General features: G+C 43.6%; 1 protein-coding gene across 4 annotated transcripts in view; it reads left to right on the top strand.

The window, feature by feature from the left end:
- Nucleotides 1-14,990, top strand: part of LOC132103460 (cyclin-dependent kinase 14) — a 176,437-nt gene that overhangs the window by 81,296 nt on the left and 80,151 nt on the right. For all 4 annotated transcript variants that reach the window (XM_059508585.1, XM_059508587.1, XM_059508586.1 and 1 more), the window contains one exon: nucleotides 13,689-13,812. In XM_059508585.1, the coding sequence (XP_059364568.1) occupies nucleotides 13,689-13,812 (124 nt within the window). The remainder of the gene's footprint in view (nucleotides 1-13,688; nucleotides 13,813-14,990) is intronic.

Here is a 14,990-nt window from a genome sequence, read left to right as displayed (position 1 = left end):
ATGTTCTCTCTATCGTACGTTCTGTCTCGTTCATTCTGTCTATCTCTCTCTAATGTTCTCTCTATCGTACGTTCTGTCTTTCTCTCTAATGTTCTCTCTATCGTTCATTCTGTCTCGTTCGTTCTGTCTATCTAATGTTCTCTCTATCGTTCGTTCTGTCTCGTTTGTTCTGTCTATCTCTCTAATGTTCTCTCTATCGTTCGTTCTGTCTATCTAATGTTCTCTCTATCGTTCGTTCTGTCTCGTTCGTTCTGTATCTAATGTTTTCTCTATCGTTTGTTCTGTCTCGTTCGTTCTGTCTCTCTCTAATGTTCTCTTTATCATACATTCTGTCTCGTACGTTCTGTCTATCTCTCTAATGTTCTCTCTATCGTTCATTCTGTCTCGTTCGTTCTGTCTATCTCTCTAATGTTCTCTCTATCGTTCGTTCTGTCTCGTTCGTTCTGTCTATCTCTCTAATGTTTTCTCTATCGTTCGTTCTGTCTCGTTCGTTCTGTCTATCTCTCTAATGTTCTCTCTATCGTTCATTCTGTCTTGTACGTTCTGTCTATCTCTAATGTTTTCTCTATCGTTCGTTCTGTCTCGTTCGTTCTGTCTATCTCTCTAATGTTCTCTCTATCGTTCGTTCTGTCTCGTTCGTTCTGTCTATCTAATGTTCTCTCTATCGTTCGTTCTGTCTCGTTCGTTCTGTCTATCTCTCTAATGTTCTCTCTATCGTTCGTTCTGTCTCGTTCGTTCTGTCTATCTCTCTAATGTTCTCTCTATCGTTCGTTCTGTCTTGTACGTTCTGTCTATCTCTAAAGTTCTCTCTATCATACGTTCTGTCTCATTCGTTCTGTCTATCTCTCTAATGTTCTCTCTATCGTTCGTTCTGTCTCGTTCGTTCTGTCTATCTCTCTAATGTTCTCTCTATCGTTCGTTCTGTCTCGTTCGTTCTGTCTCTCTCTAATGTTCTCTCTATCTTTCGTTCTGTCTATCGTTCGAACTGTCTATTGTTCGTTCTATCTATAGTTTGTTCGTTCTTTTATTCCTTCTGTCTATTATTCTCTTGATTTTTCTATCATTTGAGCGTTCATTATGTCTAGCGTTGTCTATCATTCTAACATTTGATCTGTCTATCATCCTCTTCTTCTAATGTTTATTCTATCATTCTGTCTATCATTCAAAGGTTTATTCCATCTATTGCTGTATCGTTCTGACATTCTATTAATCATTCTATATGTTCTTCCAACTTCAATTCATTTACTTTCTTACATTTTAATTACAGCTCGGCCCCTGCATTTGATTTGATTTGAGTTGAGGTAGAAACTTCAAATTTAAAAGACATTTTCAATTCAATCTCGATTTTGCACAGCGCTGTAGTGAACACCAGTTCTTCGTCCTGACAGTTTATTTGCAGAAGCAGAAGGAAACCTGCATTTTCTACACTCTTTCAAACTTAATGCTTCAGTCTCCGTTCTTGAGACGATCAACCCCTAAAGAATCCCTGGAAACAAACAAAGCATCACATTTGGTCACAATCAGTGGGCTAAATTGTTGTGCAATTGCACTAATGGTCCATCAGGCTGAGCAATTACAAATAATGCCGTATACTGATGTTCTTTCTTCATAAACGTTCTGCTGGACGTCACATTCAGGAAGACAGGACGATCATGTTGCAATGCATCAGAAGTAATTTGATCTAAGTGAGGCGTTTTGCTGTCAGAAGCTCACTAACCTGCTGTTGTTGTGTTTCTGATGCTGCCTTCCAAATAATAGAAACTTCCCATAGCCCTCATAATGCAATAAAAATCTGCATACTGTTTTTGTATTACGGGTTTGTTTGGACCATCATTTTTATAATTTTTATTATTTATAAAACGGTCATAAATTAATATACGCCAAGTAAAATTGAGGAATAATGTTATTTAAATTTATCATTGTATGAAATTTATATTACAAAATCAGTACATTTTACTTGTTACATAAACTCAGATGAATAAAGACATTGGTCTTTCATGCTGCTGTGGCTCAATAGACTTACATCTTCATTTTTATCAACAAAATTCTTTCCCAAAAATGTGTGAGATATAAAGAAAATGCTACATATATTTTTGACACTAATGTAACTTCACAGATAATTTTACAAAGTATTTTTGACACCTAATGTACAACCCGAATTCCGGAAAAGTTGGGACGTTTTTTAAATTTTAATAAAATGAAAACTAAAGGAATTTCAAATCACATGAGCCAATATTTTATTCACAATAGAACATAGATAACGTAGCAAATGTTTAAACTGAGAAATTTTACACTTTTATCCACTTAATTAGCTCATTTAAAATTTAATGCCTGCTACAGGTCTCAAAAAAGTTGGCACGGGGGCAACAAATGGCTAAAAAAGCAAGCAGTTTTGAAAAGATTCAGCTGGGAGAACATCTAGTGAATAATTAAGTTAATTGATATCAGGTCTGTAACATGATTAGCTATAAAAGCTTTGTCTTAGAGAAGCAGAGTCTCTCAGAAGTAAAGATGGGCAGAGGCTCTCCAATCTGTGAAAGACTGCGTAAAAAAATTGTGGAAAACTTTAAAAACAATGTTCCTCAACGTCAAATTGCAAAGGCTTTGCAAATCTCATCATCTACAGTGCATAACATCATCAAAAGATTCAGAGAAACTGGAGAAATCTCTGTGCATAAGGGACAAGGCCGGAGACCTTTATTGGATGCCCGTGGTCTTCGGGCTCTCAGACGACACTGCATCACTCATCGGCATGATTGTGTCAATGACATTACTAAATGGGCCCAGGAATACTTTCAGAAACCACTGTCGGTAAACACAATCCGCCGTGCCATCAGCAGATGCCAACTAAAGCTCTATCATGCAAAAAGGAAGCCATATGTGAACATGGTCCAGAAGCGCCGTCGTGTCCTGTGGGCCAAGGCTCATTTAAAATGGACTATTTCAAAGTGGAATAGTGTTTTATGGTCAGACGAGTCCAAATTTGACATTCTTGTTGGAAATCACGGACGCCGTGTCCTCCGGGCTAAAGAGGAGGGAGACCTTCCAGCATGTTATCAGCGTTCAGTTCAAAAGCCAGCATCTCTGATGGTATGGGGGTGCATAAGTACATACGGTATGGGCAGCTTGCATGTTTTGGAAGGCTCTGTGAATGCTGAAAGGTATATAAAGGTTTTAGAGCAACATATGCTTCCCTCCAAACAACGTCTATTTCAGGGAAGGCCTTGTTTATTTCAGCAGGACAATGCAAAACCACATACTGCAGCTATAACAACAGCATGGCTTCGTCGTAGAAGAGTCCGGGTGCTAACCTGGCCTGCCTGCAGTCCAGATCTTTCACCTATAGAGAACATTTGGCGCATCATTAAACGAAAAATACGTCAAAGACGACCACGAACTCTTCAGCAGCTGGAAATCTATATAAGGCAAGAATGGGACCAAATTCCAACAGCAAAACTCCAGCAACTCATAGCCTCAATGCCCAGACGTCTTCAAACTGTTTTGAAAAGAAAAGGAGATGCTACACCATGGTAAACATGCCCCGTCCCAACTATTTTGAGACCTGTAGCAGAAATCAAAATTGAAATGAGCTCATTTTGTGCATAAAATTGTAAACTTTCTCAGTTTAAACATTTGCTATGTTATCTATGTTCTATTGTGAATAAAATATTGGCTCATGTGATTTGAAAGTCTTTTAGTTTTCATTTTATTAAAATTTAAAAAACGTCCCAACTTTTCCGGAATTCGGGTTGTACTCCATACGAACCCAGGTCAAAATGACCAAAACATGAGATGCCACTCTTAAAAATTAATTGTGAAAAATATAAATGATGTGTATTTTAGGGTCTTAAAGCATTTTTGTTTCCTTACTAAAAACATGATTTTTTTTTCCATTCCTATTTCTAGTCATTTTCATGCCTCTCTTCCAGATCAAAACAGACCCGAATGTGTTTTGAGGAATAGTGTGATTCATGTTTATGCAGTGTTGGGAAGGTTACTTTGGAAATGTAATAGGTTACAGATTACAAGTTACCCTGTTTAAAATGTAATAGTAGTGTAACTTTTTCAATTACTTTATTAAAGTAATGTAACTAATTACTTTTGAGTACTTTTTGATTACTTTTCTAAATTTGTGAAAATTAAAGAATAATAAATGAAAGCATATACATCAACTTAAATACAGTTATCTAATAAGCATGTGACGTATTCTGTGTAATAAACTCCTGAAATATTGGTGTTTTTTTTAAACTGCTGTCTCTGTATATGATGATAGTTTTTTCAAAATAAGTAAAATGCACATGAAGTGACACAGAGCAGTTCTAGAAATTATGTTTATGTGCTCGTGTACTCCTACAGTATATTGAGATGGCAGAGGTTTAAAACACTGCGAGCTTCAGTAGGCCTACTGTATGTGTAGTAAATGAAACCATGTCTTTGCCATTAATTTACAGGAGGGGCAGACTGGGAAAAAAATTCAGACTGGAAAATTCAAACTCATACAAACAAATTCATGGACAAAACTATTTTTTTGTATGGACCTGACATAAAAAAGGTTTAAATCTTTAATTTGGGGACATTTTGCCCTGTTATCCATCTCTCTCGTGACTTTAATACTCAAGATTGAACAAAACGTACTCGGTTACTAACGTAACCTCGGTTCCCTGAGATGAGGGAACGAGTACTGCGTAAGCTAGCTTACGCTATGGGAAAAGGTCCCCTTTTCTCGAGAATATGAAGCCAAAAATTATCCTTAATTTTTAAATAATGTAAAACGCAGTGCTGCAGCACAGCAGACCCAAGCGAAGCGGCTCGCGCGCTTATTGGCTGTGCTGCGGCAACTGCAGCAACCTATGGTGAGGCGGCGGAGAGTAACGAACCAATGGGGGCGCTTCGCGCCCATTGGACGTCAGAGCGCGCCAAAATAGGCGTGGCTGGAACTATATAAGCCACCGCTTCCCCATAGGGATCAGGTTTTAAATCGACTGAAGCGATCACCCGGTCCGAGCACATAGCACGGCAGGTTACGCAGTACTCGTTCCCTCATCTCAGGGAACCGAGGTTACGTTAGTAACCGAGTACATTCCCTTTCGAGAGTACTCTCGTACTGCGTAAGCTAGCTTACGCTATGGGAACACAATGTAAAACGCCGTGCGTGCTCGGGAACCTCGACCTGCCACAGCCCAAGGCGAGAGCTCGGGGCTTTATAGCAGGAGAAATCCCAGTCCCAACAGCCAACCTTAGTGAGCTTTATATAGGGAACGAAAAAAAAGGGGGACGTGATAAGGCTTAGCACGTCTATATAGAAAGTACCATGGCCTGCAGGGCAGGGACTTGCAGATTATAGAATCTAATAAATGTGGACGGAGAGGCACAGCCTGCCGCCGCACAGATATCATCCAGTGGTATCCCGCAGGACCACGCCCATGACGAGGCCATACCTCGGGTGGAATGGGCTCTGATGCCGAACGGGCAGTGAAGGCCCTTAGATTTGTAAGCCAGCGAGATAGTGTCTACTATCCATCGCGATAGGCTTTGCTTCGTGGTGGCGAGACCTCGGGTGCGCCCACCAAAGCATATGAAGAGCTGGTCCGACCTCCTGAATAAGGCGGAGCGCGCAATATAGGTTTTAAGAGCCCTGACGGGGCAGATGAAGCTCGCGTTGCTTTCGTCGCTTTGCGAGGAAAGGGCTGACAGCGAGATGACCTGCACTCTGAACGGTGTTGAGAGCACCTTGGGGACATAGCCGTGTCTTGGTCTGAGAATGACTCTGGAGTCATTAGGCCCAAACTCGAGACAGTCAGCGCTTACAGATAGCGCATGTAAATCCCCCACTCGCTTGACTGAGGCCAGAGCCAGTAGAAAAGCGGTTTTGAACGAAAGAAGCTTCATATCGACAGACTGAAGCGGTTCAAAAGGGGGGCCCTTTAAGGCCTCTAGGACCGTGGACAGGTCCCAGGAAGGGATTGAAGGGGGTCGGGGAGGGTTCATCCGACGAGCTCCCTTAAGGAAACGAATGACCAGTTCGTTTTTTCCCAGTGATAGGCCGGCCACCGGAGCATGAGAAGCTGCAATGGCTGCCACATACACTTTGAGCGTAGACGGGGATCTGCCCGCATCTAAACGCTCCTGTAGGAAGGAGAGTATCTCCGACACGTCACATAAGTGAGGGTCTAGGTTCCCTGTCCCGCACCAGGTGGAGAACACTGACCATTTCTGCGCGTATAGGCGCCTGGTTGAGGGCGCTCTGGCTTCCGTAATGGTCTTTAACACTCCCTCAGGGAGGTTCCCGGGTACCCGTTGAGGGGCCATACATGAAGGGCCCAAAGTTCGGGGTGGGGATGCCAGAGCGCGCCCTTCAGCTGCGTGAGGAGATCTTTCCGCAGCGGTATTGGCCATGGGGCTGTACTGGACAGCTGCATCAGCTCGGAGAACCAAGGTTGGGTCGTCCAGAGTGGGGCTACTAGCAGCATAGCACATCTTCTCTTCCTGACCCGATCGATGACCTGCGGCAGCATCACGACCGGTGGGAAGGCATAAAGCGGGCGTCTGGGCCAATCGAGGGCCAGCGCGTCCCTGCTCTTTGAAAAATATATTGGGCAATGAGCGTTGTCTTCTGAGGCGAAGAGGTCGACCTCTGCCCTGCCGAAGATGCTCCACATCAACTGAACCGTCTGTGGGTGAAGAGACCACTCCCCAGGGGGAACATTCGCCCTGGAAAGCATGTCCGGGCCCCGGTTCAGGATGCCAGGTACATGCGCTGCCTTTAGCGAGCGCAGATTGCAATGTGCCCATGTCAGAAGACGCTCGGTCAGGGTGTGCAAGGTTTCTGACCTGACACCACCCTGGCGATTTATGTAGGCCACCACTGACATGCTGTCTGATCTGACCAGAACGTGATGGCCCTTTAAAAATGGGAGGAAAGCTTTCAGGGATAGTTCGACCGCTATCATCTCCAGACAGTTTATGTGTAACAGTCGCTCCGGGCTCGACCAGAGGCCGGAGGCAGACCTGCCCTCGTACAGGGCGCCCCAACCGAGGTTGGATGCATCTGTCGAGACTACTTTCCATTTCGAGACAGCGCCCGTGCTTACGCCTAACTGATACCAGTTGGCTATTTTCCAAGGGGCCAGAGCTGCGATGCAGCCGTGGGTCACCCTGATGCGCGCGCGGCCGGAAATCCAGGCGCGCGCTGGAACACGGTCTCTCAGCCAGCGCTGTAGTGGGCGCATGCGCAGCAGGCCCAGTTTGAGAACCGCAGAGGCTGATGCCATCAGAACTAGCATTTCCTGAAATCGTTTGAGCGGGTAAAGAGACCCGGCTTTGAACGACACGGCTAAATGCTGAATAGTGAGAGCGCGCTGTGACGTCAGACGCGCTGTACATGTCACAGAGTCTATGTCTATCCCCAAAAAGGAAATCCTCTGGCTGGGAGACAGAGCGCTCTTGACAGTGTTGATCGTGAGACCCAGGCATTCTAAATGGCTGAGGATCCAGGATCTGTGTGTCGTCAGTAGTTCCTCGGAATGGGCTAAAACTAGCCAGTCGTCGAGGTAGTTCAATACTCGCACTCCCCGCATTCTCAGGGGTGCGAGAGCGGCATCCATGCACCGCGTAAACGTACGGGGCGCTACGGAGAGGCCGAATGGAAGAACCATGTACTGATAAGTCTGCCCCTCGAAGGCGAATCTCAAGAATGGCCTGTGATGGGGTGCTATTTGAATGTGAAAGTAAGCGTCTTTCAGATCCACTGAGAAAAACCAATCCCTCGGGCGAATTTGCGCGAGTATTTGTTTGGTAGTTAACATTTTGAACGATCGCGTCATAAGCGCTTTGTTCAAACGTCTGAGATCTAGGATGGGTCTGAGACCGCCATCCTTTTTTGGTACGAGGAAGTAGCGGCTGTAAAAGCCTGACTCGCGCTGCGCAGGGGGGACAGTTTCTATCGCCCCTTTTGCAAGAAGGTTTATCAGTTCGGCGCGAAGGACGTGTGTCATTTCGCTTTTCACTTTCGTTTCGACCACGGCGCGAAAGCGCGGCGGTCTGCGAGCGAACTGGAGCGAGTAACCTCGTTTTATTATATTCAAAACCCAATCTGATATGCCGGGGATGGCCTGCCATGCAGCGGCTCGTGCGGCTATGGGTTGAATGTGCTTCGGGCACTGGCCGCCTGTTATGAGGGGACCAGTAGCTCGAGTATGCTGTGCTTGTGACACTGTGGTGACAGCGCTTATTTGTAGGGTTGCGCACTGAGAAGTGGGCACGCGCGCTACATTTAGAGCACCTCCGGCGCGAGCGGGAAGGTGGGCATGAAAGGAGACCCGATTGAGTCTTTGTGACACTTGGGGGAGTGTGTATACATGTAGGGGTGCGTACTGTGTAGTGGGCACACTGCCTACATAGAAAAAGCTCTTTTTGTGCTTTATTGAGGTCGCCGTGAAAACGGCGTTTGTGTGCAGGCGTGCGTGCATTGTAACAGGCTCGTTTACTGCAGTATAGACATCTCCAACCGCCTTTAGTGAGGGGATTGGAGGAAGCATGTGAGGTTTCTTGTGTGGTGGTCCGGCCGCAGCGGGACTTAACCACGGTCTTTTCAGCCCGAAGGTCAGGAGGGCTTCGGAGGCTCGGGGTTCAGCACAATCCTGGGCCGAGGTCCCCGTCTCTCTGGCGGTTTGCGGCTCGTAGAGCGAGAGCGGTGCTGGGTTTTGGTCGCTGGGCGAGACTGTAAGTCTGGCTGCGATGGCTTCGAGGTCTGAGGGGGCGGCGCGTTTCTACGGCGTCCCGCAGCAGAGCTAGAGCGTTTCGGCAGGAAGTGTCTCATTGCCTGCGACGTTTTCTGAGCCTCAGTGAAGCGTTCAGCGAAACCCTTAACCGACTGGCCAAAGAGGCCGGAAGGCGAGATAGGAGAGTCGAGAAAGGCGGATTTGTCGGCGTCTTTCATCTCCGTGAGCATGAGCCAGAGGTGTCGCTCTAAAACAGCGAGGCTTGCCATGCTTCGGCCGATCGCTTGTGCTGTGGTCTTTGTCGCAGAGATCTTTAAAGTCATAGGTATCTGGGGCAGACTCGTCCAGGTTACGGAGAAGTCTGGCCTGAAAAACCTGCAGCACAGCCATGGTGTGTAGAGCCGAAGCGGCTTGACCAGCGGAGGTGTAAGCTCGGCCAGCGAGAGCTGAGGTGGTGCGGCACGGCTTGGATGGATGCACAGGCTTCGACCGCCATCCAGCGGCTGAGGGCGGGCAGAGGTGTGCAGCAATAGCCTCCTCGAGAGGGGGGAGGCTCTCGTAACCGTGGTCTCGGGCGCCGTCGACAGAGGAGAGCGCTGACGAGACAGAAGTCTTCAAGCGTGCGGAGAATGGGGCTTTCCACGACTTCGTGAGTTCATTGTGAACTTCCGGGAAGAAGGGGGCGTTTCTTTGCGGAGGGGCCGAAGGGCGCCCCTGCAGGAACCATTCATCCAGCCTGCTTTTAGCGGGCTCGTCTGGAGGAGACCAGTCGAGCTGAAGGTCGCTGACAGCCCTTGTAAGCACGCGAGTAAGCTCCGCGTCGATATCGGCGCGTTGTCCGGTGCAGCTGGGTGCTGTAGAGGGGGGGGGGTCCGCAATGGAGCCCGACCATTCCTCACTACTGGACGCGGCGAGAGAAAGGCTGTCGTGTCTGTCCTCTTCCGCCTCAGGCGCTCCGAAGGAGAAGGGGGCGCTGGTGAGCAGGGACTGGCGCTGCTCGTCCACGAAGAGGACAGGCGAAGGAGAGAGAGCGGGCGAGGCACGCGGGGAGTGTTCCGGCGTGAGCTCGCGTGTAACAGTATGCTCAGGCATTCTCTGATCGCGGCGTTTCTTACGCGGCACTTGAGAGAGAAGAGGCGGAGCGGGTGGAGCATCGTGGCTGGTTTGAGCTAATCGAGCCCGCAGGGTCGATATAGCCATGTCGTCGCACTCAGGGCAGCCGCCCTTGAAGAGTGCGCTCTCAGCATGCTCGCGGCCCAGGCAGGAGACACAGATGATGTGGCGGTCCTCGCTGGGCAGAGGGCCTCGGCAGGAAGCGCAGGCCCGAGGCATTTGAAACAACGCCTCGAATTCTGGAGGAAAAAAGTGTGATGCAGCGGCAAACACACTAGCTTTGAAAAGGATATAGTCACGCCGGATGGCGCAGCAGGAAGCGAGTGCTAAAGGCGGCGTCGAGATGAAGCACGAGCCGGCGTCCTCAGATCTGCGTTGCAGTGCTATCCCGCTGAGAGGCTTTTCGACGGCGTGTAGAGGCTTCTCCGGAGAAGACAGCGAAGTGCAGGTGAGATCGCTGAAGGAGATGAAATCTGATCCCTATGGTGAAGCGGTGGCTTATATAGTTCCAGCCACGCCTATTTTGGCGCGCTCTGACGTCCAATGGGCGCGAAGCGCCCCCATTGGTTCGTTACTCTCCGCCGCCTCACCATAGGTTGCTGCAGTTGCCGCAGCACAGCCAATAAGCGCGCGAGCCGCTTTGCTTGGGTCTGCTGTGCTGCAGCACTGCGTTTTACATTATTTAAAAATTAAGGATAATTTTTGGCTTCATATTCTCGAGAAAAGGGGACCTTTTCCCATAGCATAAGCTAGCTTACGCAGTACGAGAGTACTCTCGAAAGGGAACTATACTTTACAATACAATACTCTACAATACTACAATATCTTTATAGAAAAATCCTAATACTGTACACGAGTCATGTTTTTCCCTAACAAAAAATTACCATGCTTTTATTAGCCTCTATAAAAGTAAAATTACCTTGTTTTGTTTTTGTTTTTTTGCAAATGGATTTGTATTTATTTTTAAATAAATACATTTGTAAAATAATTTTACATTTTTGGTTATCACAGTTAAACAATAGTAACCATTTTCTCTGGATTTATAGTTAAATATTAAAATGTTAATTTTCGTAAGGGTTGTGTTGTTGTCTGTCAAGCTCCCCCTAAACCTATAAAAAAAAATCGGATTTTTTTTTCAGCTAAATTCCTACTGTAACATTACAACAGATAATAATGATGTCCTTTATATAGTATTTTGAGTGATGACTGGTGAGCAACGTGCTGCTGCTTGATTAATTAAATAAAAAAACAAAGACAAAAAAGCATCTTTACAGATGAAACTGACCTAAAACCCTGAACAGTAGTTCTGCTTCTCTGATCCAGCTGTGCGCTTCCACAGTCCACTCTTTTCTCTCTTGTTCTCTCGCATTGATTACTCTGATTGATTACATTGATTGAGTCTGATCCAACCCGTTTGGCGGAGGCGCGGAGAGCGCGCGAGTCATGACTAACAATTCATGACTTATTAGAGATTTAATTATCAAATGGCGGATTCGCAAATGATCGCTTTAGTATACAATAATGATATTAAATAGTGGGGCAAAATCGGCTGCCAGGCCACCGGGAATTGTCCCGGTTCTCCCGGTGTCCAGTCCGCGCCTGATTTCCACAGACACGCAGAATGTGCAAGTCATATATTGCATTTTTGGGGCTTAATATTCACAGACACTAGTCCATGTCATGTTTTGATTCAAGTGTACTGACCTACTTTTGATTTAGTCATCCAAAATGTGGCATATTCCGTCCGCGTTAGGCATTTCGTTTTTATGACTGGATTCTACGAACCAGACTGTATTTCTGCATCCCGGAAATTATTAGGGTGGTATGTCTCTGAATAGTCAGTGCAATTTGGGAAAGAAATCAGTTAAATCTGTATGTGGATGTGTGTAAATATTCAAATGTAATCCCCTTTGTAATCGTTAAAAATTTCATAAGTAACTGTAATTTAATTACTCATTTTTTCGTAGTAACTGTAACTAATTACAGTTACAATAATTTTGTAATTAAATTACGTAACGCCGTTACATGTAACTAGTTACTCCCCAACACTGTGTTTATGGTTTTATAAAACAGAGAAGGAGGTGTGGAGAGAGCAGGGCTTGTGAACACATACAGATGATGATATCTAGCTCTTTTGTTTCGTATCTCCTCGTGGTGAGATCTTCCCGTGGAAGTAAAGAGCTTCACTCGTGAGACTGCTGTATGTCAGGAGAGCAGGTGTGGAGCTGATGGGCCATTGATGCGGCACATTAAAAACCAATCTCTCTTCTCGTCTAAACGAGTCGCTGCTCAGATTCTCCAGCAGATGTGAGAGACTCTCGGCTCATTTAGCAGCCATCCTGCGCCATCCAACACAAACTGTGAAGTCAGACACCAAAATTATCCTTGATGCTGGATTTTTATCCACTCTAGTCCTATAAAATGAGAGATAATCAGCCCTTATTGCAAAGTAAGTTTAGAATACAGTTAATTCAGTCAGCAGGAATGATTAGTTCTCATTTTTTATCATATCAGACAGACAGTTTGTATTTTAGTATTATTTACACACACACACACATATAAATATTAATATTTTATATATAAAGAAAACATGTTTTTCTTAAATCTGTATATGCAAGTGTGTGTATTTATATACATGATAAATGTACACAGTACACACACGTATATTATGTAAACAAAAACTTATATTTTGTATGCGATTAATCATTTGACAGCACTTATTATTAAATAATAATTTCTTCAAATAATTATTAGAAAATTACTTTTTACATATAATTTTATGATAGTAATTTATTTAACTTTTATAATTTGATCAAATAAAAATATTTTAACAAAAACAACAACATTAAGAAAATAATATATTCATAATACATTATCATTATTACTTGTTTTTTATTTTACATGCAATATTTAATTATTATTATTAAATATAAGATTAGTTATTTTACTGTACTATAGAATTTTTGTATTATTATTAATACTTGATATACTTAATACTTTTTTTTTTTTTTTACATCCAACAGTATTTTTCATTATAGTATTTTTATGATTTAATCAAATTTGTTAACAGCAACAACAACAATAACAACATTATTGTTATTATTATTTTGTAATATTTATTTATTTTTCCCGACCAGTTTTATCATCCATCAGGTGAAAACTGTGCATCGATCACTTAGTGAAGTCACTAGTCATGATGCATGAGGCTCATAATCAAACACCAGTATCAGCTCATGTTTTACTGTGGAGTTATTGATGAAGTCTAAAGATGGATCATCGTTCAGATGTATAGATATGGCTGTACACATGATAAATTACACTCGATCTCACTAATCATTAATGTTTTCACAGTTTATAAAATGTATTCGGATGCTCTGTGTAGTTATGAAAACTCATCACAGCAGTGAGACTGGATCTTTACTTAAAGCTCAGCTTCATTGGGATTCTTGTCCACAAACGTCCTGGTCTTCTGATGCAGCAGAACTGAACACTAAACTGTAAGCGTGTTCCTGCTCTTGTGTTGGTCATCCGTCGAGATCCCAGACAGATATCGATCTTCTCTCATCCTGCAGATTCGACCCCGGGCTTCAGCTGACCCTGCTTTTGTCCGGTTATCTCTCTTCATCTTCCTCTCTGTCTCAGCTGTTCCTCTCTCTCTCTCTCTGTTTCCTTCCAGATGAGCAGCTGTTACTCTATTATTATTATTATTATCATATTAAGTACAGTATGGATGTCATCTCTGTCCTGCAGTGCAGTGTTAGAGTCGACTCCGATCAACAGGGCTGAGTTATTTAACTACGTATGGGTCTGGGTGTGTGATTGGTGATTCTTACCCATGATCCTTTGTTTCCTTAGCTCTTCCTGTTCCAGTTACTGAGGGGTTTGTCTTACACACATCAGCGCTACATCCTTCACCGAGATCTGAAGCCTCAGAACCTGCTCATCAGTGACACTGGAGAACTCAAACTGGCCGACTTCGGTAAGAAACCCCGTTAGGTCTCGTTAATCACATGAATCATTCATAGGATAAACTCTTTTTAATAACACAAACTTACCAGTTTAAATCAAATATGAATAGTTTGTTTAAAACTATTGTTGATAAATATCATTTTTATTATATTGATATTTTAACCATTGGGACGCCATAATTAAATTCATTTTATTTATTAGTATTAATTTATATTATTTATATACGTCATGCCCAAGATATAATTATGACTTTATACATTTATTTTTTGTGTGTATTTATATTGCATATTAATATTTATTTCAGAGTAAACCATTTATATTTGAGTCGATACATTAAGTAGATAAATATTCATGTTTAGTAAATAAATATTTAAATATAAATAAATGTTTTATTTATTTTAGATTGTTTATTATTTTTATCATATATAAATATTTGTGTAAGGGCAGGTTTATTTAACTTAAATTGCTAAACAAATAAATAATTATAAACACACACACACAAACACACAAAAAAATTGATTGTTTTTAACCACATTTCACACCGTGGCTTTTCAAGTAATTTAGTTGTAATTAAGGATATAAACTCAGTATTTTGTTTTCTTTTTGGTTCAGTTTTTTTACCCTTTAGAATATTTAATTCATATTAGAGCTGAAACAACGAATCGATTTAATCGATTAAAATCGATTATTAAAATAGTTGTCAACTAATTTAGTCATCGATTCGTTGCTAAATAACTTTTATTTGCCGTAAGCGGCTCATTTCGTGCATATTTCAAATCTGCGGTGACCAAAGTGTGGCAGTAATGAGCCACCGGAGGTTTTACTCAGCCAGTACAGCAGGAGAAGTAGCGAATAGCCAATAGCTGGCCTTGTTTTATGTCACGTGCTTCCCGAACAGCGTCTCTGCAGCCATAGACATCATATGATGTCTATGTCTGCAGCATTCAGCGTGATGTGGGATTACTTTACATTGAGCCTTTAAAAAAGAAGAGTAACCTGTAAACTCTGCACTACTGAACTGTTAAAGGGGACGTTCACATATCGCGTCTTTTGCGCGCTCAAGTTCGTTATTTCCAACACCGCACCGCATCGAGTTAAAAACATTTCAACTTTTCCGAATGCCGCAAGCGCACCGCGGGTCATGTGACAAGAACTAACCAATCAGCTTCATCCTTTCCCGTAACAACG

Source organism: Carassius carassius, chromosome 24 (genome assembly GCF_963082965.1).
Source record: "Carassius carassius chromosome 24, fCarCar2.1, whole genome shotgun sequence".
NCBI lineage: Eukaryota > Metazoa > Chordata > Actinopteri > Cypriniformes > Cyprinidae > Carassius > Carassius carassius.
Note: the sequence above shows the minus strand (reverse complement) of the source record. Positions and strands in the feature narration are given on the sequence as shown.